This window comes from Strongylocentrotus purpuratus, unplaced genomic scaffold, assembly GCF_000002235.5.
Source record: "Strongylocentrotus purpuratus isolate Spur 01 unplaced genomic scaffold, Spur_5.0 spur5_scaffold_4, whole genome shotgun sequence".
Classification (NCBI taxonomy): Eukaryota; Metazoa; Echinodermata; class Echinoidea; order Camarodonta; family Strongylocentrotidae; genus Strongylocentrotus; species Strongylocentrotus purpuratus.
In genome coordinates this window covers 23903575-23915637 of record NW_022145610.1, presented here as the reverse complement: position 1 = coordinate 23915637, position 12063 = coordinate 23903575, and the positions used below count along the sequence as shown (strand labels likewise).

General features: G+C 39.1%; 1 protein-coding gene across 2 annotated transcripts in view; it reads left to right on the top strand.

Annotated features, from left to right (window-relative positions):
• The window catches only part of LOC115919037 (pre-mRNA-splicing factor ATP-dependent RNA helicase DHX16-like), a 50021-nt gene that overhangs the window by 8319 nt on the left and 29639 nt on the right, over positions 1 to 12063 (top strand). For both annotated transcript variants that reach the window (XM_030997601.1, XM_030997600.1), the window contains exon 2: positions 2810 to 2971. In XM_030997601.1, coding sequence (XP_030853461.1) covers positions 2810 to 2971 — 162 coding nt within the window. The remainder of the gene's footprint in view (positions 1 to 2809; positions 2972 to 12063) is intronic.

Genomic DNA, 12063 nt, shown 5'->3' with positions numbered 1-12063 from the left:
TCATTGCAAAAATTTAATCAATCATTAAAAATTTCATGATTTCCATTTAATTTCAAGGTTGCAAAAAGCACTCCGATACACAAGGGAGGTAGGTTTAGTGTTGATAATTTCAGACCCATTTCAATACTACCCTTTGTCAAAAATTCTAGAGAAAGCCATACATAAACAAATGTATTCTTACCTTAACCAAAATAATTTATTATCAGAACGTCAGTCTTGATTTAGACCACCTCATTCCACAATTACATGTCTTACCAAAATTACTGATTACCTTCTTGATAATATGAATTCGGATCAGATTACTGGAACTATATTTTACGATCTTAGGAAATCGTTTGACGTTATTCCACATAAAATAATACTTGATAAACTAATTTTTCTATGGCATAAGTAACAAGCTGTATGGATGGTTTAAATCTTACTTAATTGGTAGACAACATTGTGTTGATATAAACAATCATTGTAGTGAGTATTTAACTGTTAAATCTGGGGTGCCACAAGGGTCAATTCTTGGCCCCTTGATTTTTTGTCTGTATATTAATAATATCAATAATTTAAAGTTTCATAATAATTCCAAGATATCACTCTATGCTGACGATACTGTCATTTTTAATAATTCTAATAATTTTTCTGAAGTTCAAGAAAATTTACAGAATGACTTTGATTGAATATGTAAGTGGTTTGATAACTAAGATGTATATACACCCTCAGAAAACTATGGTGCTGTCCTTTGGATCAAGGTGGAGAACAATTGTCTCTCAATTAAATTAAATGGTAATAACTTACAGTATGTCGAAACAATAAAATAAGTAGGAGTTTTACTTGAATCACAAGTGACGTGGTCTGAACATATGAAATATATAAGTACTAAAATATCTCGTTCTTTTGGATGTATTCGTTGTATAAAACGCCTAATACCCCCACAAAACTCTTGTAAACCTTTATTTTGCATTGATTTTAAATAAGGATTACAACACACCACAATGTACGCTTCTTACAACTTTAAATTGGCAATGGGTCGAACAAAGATTAATATATCACTACTGTTTGTTAGTTTTTAAAAATTATAAATGTCATATGGCCCCCAACATATTTAAAATAACTTATCGATTATCCCACTTTCAACTACTGTATCCGCTATTCAATGAATTCTCTTCTTGACATCCCATACATGAATTCTGAATTCAAAAAGGTAATTCTCGTATAAAGCAAGCACCCTGTTTAACAAACTTTCTTTCTCAATTCAATCAACCAAATCAATTGAAACATTTAAGCGCAGATGCCGATTGGCTAAGCATTTATTATAGTATTCAAGTATGTAATTTACCAACTCTTGGGGAGAGGAGACTAGCACTTTGTAGAAAATTCGCAAAACCCCTTTCAAATCACTTTATTTGTCAGACCTGGTTACCTCACAAAAACACACTATCATATCTCTTCGCCGTATTACCATTTATCAGCAATTTCAATTAAAAACAAAAAGGTTTAAAAATAGCCCACTGTCATTTTTAGTTGATATACTCAACAAAAGTTGAAAAACTATTATTTTTTACTTTTTATCGTTATCGCAGGTAAACTGAGTGCTTGTCTCCTCCCCCCGAAGTCGGCTGTTTTAGATGTATATACCGATTTTAATCCTTTTACCATGTTTATATTGACTTTTATGACATAATAGGAAATTTGTAAGCAATAACAGCTCATGTTTTTGTTGTATTTCTAATAACTTATGCAATGTGTTTATGGTTTTTAGTTACAGAATCAAAGTCCTATTTTGTATATTGCTAGTTTTTTTTTACATGTATATCTTTAAAAGTGTTATCTATTTTGCCTACATGTAAACATGAATATTCCAGCCACTGTCTTTCATGTAAAATTGTATTTGTATAAACCATGTTTGTGCTGTAATAAAACCATTTTTGAATTTATGTGAATTGAATTGTTAAAGACTGAAAATGCCTTCAAAGTGTATGGTTATTGCTCTTATTTTTATTTATGACATTTCTAGTGCCTTTTTAGAACCTAAAATAGCTTTGAAGGTTTTTTTAGACCGTTTTTTAAGGCTGGTTCAAAATTGCTGAATATTTGTGGGGCACCACAAAATTAATATCAGACATGGTTATATTTATGGATATTTCAGCCGTCTCTGAACCGATTTTGATCAAACGAAGATGATTTGTATTATTATTATACTCAAGTCAGGAATCATATCATATTTGGGAATTCCCCTACATAACAAGAATTGGATTGTACAGCCGTTTTTAGCTGATGCAGAATGACAGAACGAGGTGCAATTTAAGCATTGTCGTTGATACTTTTGTCTCAAGGAGTTGAATCATATTTTTTAAATTGATTGTAATGCATATATTGTAGTTTACAAAATTCAGCTTCATTATATTTCTCTAAAGCACCATTGAATAAACTGAAATCAGATTTATTAACCTTTGGTTGACCTACAACGATAAGGCACTACTCATGTACATGTACCTCACCTGGGTTTAGAGTGGCAATGTAGATTAAATGCCTTGCCAAAGGACAATAGGGATGAGGCAGGGATTAGGAGTTATCATCATCATCATTATCATTATTATTATCATTATCATCATCATTTTCATCATCATCATTTTCTTCATCATCATCAGCATCAGCATCATTATCATTATCATTGTCATTATTATTATCATTATTATAATTATCATCATCAATATCTTCATTATCATTAGCATCATTATCATTATCTATCATTATTATCATCATCATCTTTATCATTATCATTATTACTATTATCATTAATGTTTTTCTCATTGGGCAGTGGGTGGAGACTGGCTTCTCAACTCAATGGTGCTTTGAGAACTTCATCCAGCATCGATCGATGAGACGGGCACGGGATGTTCGTGATCAGCTCCAGGGACTCATGGAGAGAGTTGAGATGGAGATTGTGAGCTGTGGTATGGATAGTGTCGTTATTAGAAAGGTAGGGTAATAAGACATTCTTATATCAATACTTGTAGTGTGTTCCCCCCTCTCAGATTGAAATGAAATGTACAAGTCTGATTTATAGTGGCAATGATAAGATGGTGATGATGATAGTGATAATAACGTGTATGATGAAGATGATTTAAATTTCAATTCAATTTCATTTCCACAGATTCATAAAAGACAATATAAATTACAATCAAATATAAAATCATTAAAACAAAAGATGAATCTGCAGAGGGGGTGATAAAAAACCACAGAGGTTTATCGGGGATTATCCCCTGCTTAAAATTACAATATTAAAATACAATAATTTTTTTTTTAAAGAAACAATAAACACATACAAAGCATATATAAATATTACAAGCAAATCTATGTGTGGGGTGAGTAGTGGGGTGGAATAAACTCCCTGCAATTCTATGTTTCGATGATGATGAGGTGGTGAATGATGTTAATAGTGCTAGTGGTAATGATACTAATCATAATGATGATCATGATATTAATGACGATGTTAATGATGATGATGGTATTGATGATGACATTGATGAAGATAGTGATTATTATGTCGACAATGATGGTGATGATGATGATAATTTAAATCATAATGATGAGGAAACATTCCTATTGAATGCAATAGTAATAACTATCTTTCCTATCTTTGAATGAATATTGCAGGCTGTAACCGCTGGTTTCTTCTACCATACTGCACGCTTCAGTAAGGGAGGTAACTACAAGACAGTCAAGCACCAACAGACAGGCATGGTTCATCCCAATAGCGGTCTGTTTGAAGAACAACCAAGATGGCTCATCTACCATGAACTTGTCTTTACAACCAAGGAGTTCATGAGACAGGTATAACAATTTAAAATTATTTGTTCCCTTTTATTTTTATTCCAGCTGTGCCTACTGAAGGTTTCTTGGCAAAAAAAAAAGGAATGTGGAATTCTTACAACCCTTGGGCCTTTTCCAAGACTATAGGAAATTCAGTATGGGTGCCAAGAACATATTAAGTAACATGTATGTGAATAAAATGAGTAAGTCTGAAATATGCATTAAGTATAAAAGCATGATAGACATTTGCTATAGACAAAGTATTTACTTTAACACAATTAAGACGGTTGCACTAGAAGTCTCAACCATTTGCAGAGGCACTTGATCTTGTATATGAAAGTTGTTCAAGCGTGGGTATATAGAGGGCATCACACGGACGTATGCACGGGAGTGTAATAAAAATAATAATATTCCACTTTTATATAGCGCTTAATACAAATGTCTCTAAGCGCTTTATAGATATACTATTACCCCGGTCCTTGGATTCACTGCTTGCCTGCCCGCACACAATGTGTGCACAATCTCCACTCCCAGGGGAGCATTCCAGCCACGCTTTACTTGATGCTGAGTGTTATATAGTGATCGGGAGTGATCGCCTCGTTGCCTATCGGGTACTTCACGAATGACTATATAGCCACGCTTGAGCAACTTTAAACATTTATTTTTCTTTAGTCAGGATCTGATATACTTTTTTCTAATCCTCCCCTCATATTCCACGATATAGGTGATAGAGATAGAGAATAGTTGGTTGCTAGAGGCTGCTCCACACTACTACAAGGCCAAGGAACTAGAGGATGCATCAAGCAAGAAGATGCCGAAGGGTGTCGGCAAGTCAGCCGGTAGCTGATTACGGAGTTACAGAAGACCGGTATCATAGGAGGACCAGTTATGGGGATGAGTATTGCTGGCCATCATCTGATATCGTTGAGATGGGACTCATTTGGAACAAACTATAAGGACAAACTTATTCCAGATTATGTGCCTTTCTCTTGTCTCTCTTTGAGTCAAACATCGTCTTAGGATCAATTGTGAGTAATGAGTCCTGGCCCTCAACTTTTGAGACTAGACCTTCCTTTAGAACTAATAGCAAGACATCTGCTATTCCAAAATCTAGAGAGAATCCGCCTTTGTCTTGTCATCTTGAGGATCATAACGAGTGATTTGCGCTGCCCTCAATTGGTAGGAATGCACCAGATTTTACCCCAGAACAGGTTTCCCCGAAAACAGGTTTCCCCTTCTGGTAAGAATACTTTTGTGAAGGATTATCTAAGCAGTTTCACATTGTATTGAAGGTGATAGCTCACTATAAAGCTCATTTATAGTGCATTTCTGCATCTACTGCTGGCCGTCACTTCTTGAGGATGTGCTATATAGTCCTCTTTTAGAACAAATAGCAGAATTATTCCAGTTCTCACCAGATCATTAGTTTCTTTTAAAGAATGGTAAAGAATATTCCAGGAATGGTTGCCTTGGTAACCTGAAGCTGATCTACGATGTGTATCTCCATTTGGCAGGGATGTACTGAAACCCATTCCACCAGGGAATTATTCCCAGTTCTAGAATGACTAGTGTTTATGTGGTGGATAATAGTCGGTATAGAAGATACATGTGTCAAAGAAGATGCTTGGGACAGTCTCCAAGGTAACCAGAAGCTGTCTAAAGATGCATGCCACCTTCTGGTAAGGTTCCAAGAAAAACTCAAACTCCAACAAACATCAGGACATCATTACTCCCAGTTTTTGAAGAATTACCTTGTTTGTGAGCTTTAAAAATTGGCACAGGGGATAGATTTGACAGAAAATGTGCATGATACAGTTGGCTAAGTTACTAGAAGCTCATCTCAAAGTACGTGCCCCTTGAGTCCAATACAGTCAACAAGACCCTGGCGAATAGTGATTGAATTTATACCAGATTCTGTGACAACTCCCAACCTTTTCAGTTATATTCATTTGATACCTATGCATTCAATATTATTGAAAAAGCCAGTCGTTCTTGTGAGGGTTAATTACTTCAGACTTAAGTGGATCAGGCATTGCCGTTTATATGTAAATTCATGTACTGTTATATAAATGAAATAAAACTATTTAAAACTTTATTCTGTTCACTTTGTCATATTTGAATATATTTTTTTTTCTTCTTCAAAATACATGTACACTGCAAATTATGATGAGTTGGATGGCACAATACATGCAGTGGATCCAGGATTTCTTGGGGGGCCCAAATCTGAAATTATGCGAGCTAAATATTGGTACGTAATGGTGACCATGCAGCAGTGACGTAATGAGCAATAACGTTTGGGGAGGGGGGCAGACAAAAAAATCAGCATCATCCCACTCTTATATGCAGGCCCCGCTGAACTTTTTTCAAAGTGGTAGGGGGAGCCTAAAGTATTTAGAATCAAGTAGAGCGTACCCTAAATTGCATAGGGTCTAGGGGCAGAGCCCCCAGAAGCTCAGGGGGTATGGGCATTTAATTACGGCCAGATGAGCATATTTTGATAACTTAATCATGACACTGGCAGGTCACTAATTGGCATGGCGTCAAGGGGGCAGAGATTTGAGGCATTTTATAACGCTCAGATAAGCATTCAGGGGCCCGCCTTAGGCCCCCTGTTGGGGTCGAGGCGGAGAAGCCCAGGGAAGCTCAGGGGTTTTAGGCATTTAATTACGGTCAGATGAGCATATTTTGATAACTTATTAATTTTGGGAGACTGGCAGGACAGTCATTGGCGTAGGGTCCGGAGAGCGGAGCCCCCAGAAGCTCAGGTGTTTTAGGCATAAAATTACCGTCAGATGAGCATCTAGTGACCAGCCTTAGGGGCCCTACATGTAGGTGAGGTCCAGGGGGCAGAGCCCCTGATGTTCAGGGGATTTAAGCATTTAATTAAGGTCTGATGAGCATATTTTGATACCTTATTTATGACACTGGTAGGTCACTAACTGGCGTGGGGTCCAGGGGCTTGAGCCCCCGGAAGCTCAGGGGTTTTAGGCATAAAATTACCGTCAGATGAACATTTTTTTAATACCTTATTTGTGACACTGGCAAGACACTAATTGGCGTGGGGTTCAGGGAGTGGAGCCCCCCGAAGCTCAGGGGTCTTAGGCAATAAATCACCGTCAGATGAGCATCCAGTGGCCCGCCTTAGGGCCCTAGGTTGGAATCAAGGGCGGAAGCTCAAGGTTTTTTCTTACTTTCCCTCTTTCTTTCTATTTCTCAATAAAACATTGGATGTGGGGACATGGCACATTGATTGTGTTTTTATTGCATTTCATATATGTGATGACTTTGTACATTGAATGTGGGAACATGGCATATTGAATGTGTTAATCGTATTGCATTTGGTAGCTGATGACGTAATACATTGGATGGATGGATGTGGGGATGTGACATCTTGAATGTGTATTGTATTTGATAGCTGATGACTTGGTACATGTGATGTGGGGACATTGCATAGTGACTGTATTTATATCGCATTTGGTAGCTGATGACTCGGTAGATTTGATGTGGGGACATCGCACATTGATTTTTTTTTATTGCATTTGATAGCTGATGACTTGGTTCATTGGATGTGGGGACATGGCATATTGAATGTGTTTGTATTTGATATAGCTAATGACTTGGTGCATTGGATGTGGGGACATGGCATATTAAATGTGTTTGTATTACATTTAATAGCTGATGACTTAATACATTGGATTGGGGGACATGGCACATTGATTGTGTTTGTATTGTAATTCATATGTGATGACTTGGTACATTGAATGTGGGGACATTGCATAGTGACTGTGTTTCTATTGCATCGGATAGCTGATGACTCGGTAGATTGGATGGGGGGGATGTGGCACATTGTGTTTGTATTGCATTTGATAGCTGATGTCTTGGTACTTGGATGTGGGGATATGGCAAATTGAATGTGTTTGTATTTAGGTTGATATCTGATGACTCTGTAGATTAGATGTGGAGACACCAGTGGCGGATCCAAGATTTGCCAATAGGGGGGCGGGGGGGGGGGGGCCTAAAATTTGAAAAACGTGCCGACCAAAATTCCGAATAGAATGTGGGATCATGTCTGTTGGTATGTGTCTATCCCTATCTCCCCACATCTAATGTGATTGATGCGTCAATTTTTTTTAAATCTATTTCATTCTCCCATTAATTTTATTTTTTTAATGACACTCTTGATATAGCTTTATATTTTTTTTCGATAAAAATATGATGAGTTTAAAATTAATGCTAGTTGGTGATATCCCACTTCCCTGTAAAAAAAAATCCATATCCCCACTTCGGACGTTTTGTCTGTATGTGTGTGTGTGTTAGTGTTCGTGTAGAGAGGGGGGGGGGGTATGAATTCGGATGGATCCTAATGAAGGGGGCAATTTCGTACATACTTAAGGTATGCCAATAGGGAATTTAAAAAAGGGGCACTACTGGACATGACCGGTGTGTGTAAGTGGAGGAGAAACATGCGTGTTAATGGTGTGAACACTTATTATGATTTGATTTGATTTGATTTGATTTGATTTATTTATTTTCCACTCAAATATCCACAAATTAAATGACATATATAAACCATACAGTAATACAATATATAATAGAACAAATGAATTATACAAGTAACGAAAAACTGACAAGTATGTTCGTAATCAAATAAGTTTACAAAGTACATTTATGATTGAGAATTAAACAACATATTTTAAATTGCTTGATTTAACTGAGAGGGGAAAAAAGGGAATCTCAGAAAAGCTAGGCTTGTTGAGCGAGATTCCCAGTATAAATTAAATAATGGACCATCATCAACGTGCATCAAATTCTACACATGTCCGCTCCCAGAGAGACCAGAGACGCACGAACCCATTCGCCAGCGCCAGATCCCCGGGTCCCCCCCGCCAAGGCCCATTCAGCGTACAACAGTCTGCCGTTGCCAGGTCGAGCAAGCTCAAGGTCTGTCCGACCTAGCAACGAGCAACATAAAATATTGCGCACCGAACAGGCCCCGACAAAAGAAACACAAAGATCCGGCATAGGCAGCCGAACCCGCGCGTCCGGAGACTCTCCGGGAACAACATGCGAAAACCGGACACACGCCTAAGATGGTCCAATAGTATTTTGTACAAGCGTATAATGAACGATAGAAAAATAAAATTATGCCTGGGACTTAATGGCCCGAGTTCACAAATGTGAATTCGGGCCTGTATACGTAGGTCCAGGTAAAAGAAGACTTTAAATTAGGATTTTGAGGCACTTTATCACTTGGCTGCCGGCCTATTTTAAGACTGAGAAGAATAAAAAGAAAGTCGATAAAAAGAGCATTCATATAATTGTCTATTTCTGTCAAGCTCTCTCTCATTAATCCTCTCTCAGCCCCCCCCCCCCCGACGGCCCCCGCCCCCCCCCCCCCCCCCCATTAGTACCTTCATTTCATTCAGGTACAAGTGTTCAAAAGAGATTTTCAGCATCGTCACTGTGCTTTTGGTAAACAATTTTGGTAAAACATTTTTCTACCGACCTAAAGATAGTTCATGCCGATAACGCTAGGGTGAACTTCTTTACTCCAGGCCAGGCGCGGATCCAGGATTTCTTAGGGGGGAGGCCCAAATTTGAAATTATGCGAGCCAAATATTGGTACGTAATGGTGACCAGCAGTGACGTAATGGGGGGGGGGGTGGGTGTAGGGAGGGGTGAGTTTTTCCCCTACCTCCTCCGCGAAGCGCGGAAGCGTCGACATTTCAATAAATCATTAGCGAAAGAAGAAGATTCGTTGTACCGTTATGACTTTTAATCCTCGTCTAAATTCAGTTCCCCCCTTCCCCTCCCACGCGAAGCGCGGAAGCTTTTACGTTACATTAAATTATTAGAGAAAGAAGAAAAAAATGTTCTTCGTCTTCTCCCTTTTCTTCCTAAGAAAGGGAAGCGAAAGAAAAAAGTCAGCGAGTGGCGGGGCACCATCCATATGCGTTCTCGAGCAATCAGAAAAATCGTGGAGGGGGGGGGGGGGCATAATCCGCCTTTGGGCCCTAGGTGGGGTCCAGGGGGAAGAGCCCCGGAAGTTCAGGGGTTTTAGGCATTTAATTACGGTCAGATGACCATTATTTTGATACCTAATTGTGACACTGGCAGGTCACCAATTGGCGTGGGGTTCAGGGGGCAGGGCTCCCGGAAGCTCAAGGGTTTTAGGCATTCAATTACGGTCAGATGAGTATCAAGGGGCCCGCCTTAGGGCTCTTGTTGGGTCCATGGGGCAGAGCCCCCAGAAGCTCAGGGGTTTTAGGCGTTTAATTACGGTCAGATGAGCATTTTTTTGATACCTTATTATTTTGTGACACTGGCAGGACAATATTTTACGTGGGGTCCAGGGGGCAGAGCCCCCAGAAATCAGGGGTTTTAGGCATTTAATTACGGTCAGATGACCATTATTTTGATACCTAATTGTGACACTGGCAGGTCACCAATTGGCGTGGGGTTCAGGGGGCAGGGCTCCCGGAAGCTCAAGGGTTTTAGGCATTCAATTACGGTCAGATGAGTATCAAGGGGCCCGCCTTAGGGCTCTTGTTGGGTCCAGGGGGCAGAGCCCCCAGAAGCTCAGGGGTTTTAGGCATTTTAATCATGGTCAGATGAGCATATTTTGATACCTCATTATAATGTGACACTGGCAGTTAACTATTTTTTCCTTCTTGCTTTCTTTCTTTCTATTTCTCTTTAATATATTTTTCAAAAAAAGTGTGTGGGGGGGGGGGGGGGGAGCGGGCCTCGAGGATCCCGATCCCCGCCGTTACGCGGGCCCTGACATGTAGGCATTTCAAGAAGCATTTTCTTGCCTGGCTGTAAATTTAGGAATTTGTCATTTTCCAACAAACGCATAAAAAAGTATAATTTACTTAAAAGTGAGGAAAAATCTCGGAGAATTGTGAAATTTCAGCATTATTTGTAAAACACCGTTAATGGAATTAGAAAAAAAAAACACGTTTTAATTTTATTTCCCCAAAGCCCCCCTCCCCCCCCCCCCCCCGATCTACACCTTGTCGGCGGGAAAATTACAACTGATATCCCTTACCTTTCTTCATTCTCTTTTTTCTTCTTTCCCTTTCTCTCCTCTTTCCCTTTCCCTTCCCTTTCTTCTCTCTGTCTTTTAGGTTTGCTGGGGGGGGGGGGGGGGAAGGTCATTTTGACCTTCACCCCGCTCCACACATTGTTGGCGGGATTAACCGCAACTACTCTCCCCTTCTTTTCTCCCTTTTCTTTTCTTCTTCCTCTTTTTTGTTCCCTTTTAGCTCTCCTCTTTTCCTTTTCATTTTAAGCGGGGACGGGGGGGGGGGGGGGAACCAAGGGCCTCCCCCCTAAATCCACAACTTGTTGGCGGGAAAATTGCAACTGATATCCCCCTTCTTCTCTTTTCTTCTTCCTCTTTTTCCTTCCCTTTATCTCCTCTTTTCTTTTTTCTTTCCCTTTCCTTCCTTTTCTTTTATTTTTTGATTGGGGGGGGGGGGGAGGCAACAGCCTGGAAGGCAAGTCCCCCCCCCTTCTCCTCTTTCCCTTTCCCTTCTTTTCCTTCTCTCTCTTTCCTTTTTTTTTTTTTTTTGGCGGGGGGGGGGGGGGCAAGGCCCGCTCGCCCCCCCCCCCTGGATCCGCGCCTGCTCCAGGCAGTGATCATCTCACATTATGCTCAATGTGTACAACCATGTTAGAGAATGATATGCTTCTTTATTCTTGTAATGTTAAGAACAACCATATGAATATGAAAAGGTGGTTCAAAGGTTAAAGGCCAAAGGTCACTGTACATTGAAATCACAGATTAGTCCATGCATGAAATGGAGTGAATAGAATTTTGGGGTGATGTAACCAAAATCTGAAAATGTGTGTGGTGAGAGTATTTTCCCAAGGAATGATGCAGACCATATTCATTTTTTAAAATTTATAATGAATGAAAGAAATTACAACAAAATATGGATCATTCTTGCACGGAAAATTATATCAAAAATACTTTTCTCAATTTTTATTTATGTTCACCCCATTTTTTGTATTTACCATGTGTTACAGTACTTTGGTTAACATAATTTTTAATGAATCATTTATACAGTCAAGTGAATTTGAGTTTTGTATGCACAATCGTAAGGAGATGAATTTATATTTCTGACTCATAAGGTCAAAGGTCAGTGCTCAAAAACCTTGATTTACCTCAAAAATCATGGTTATCACGATAGAGCGTTTGGTCTGATTTTGTATTCTTAAAATCATGTCCTAGAGTACCTAGTACCAGAGAGG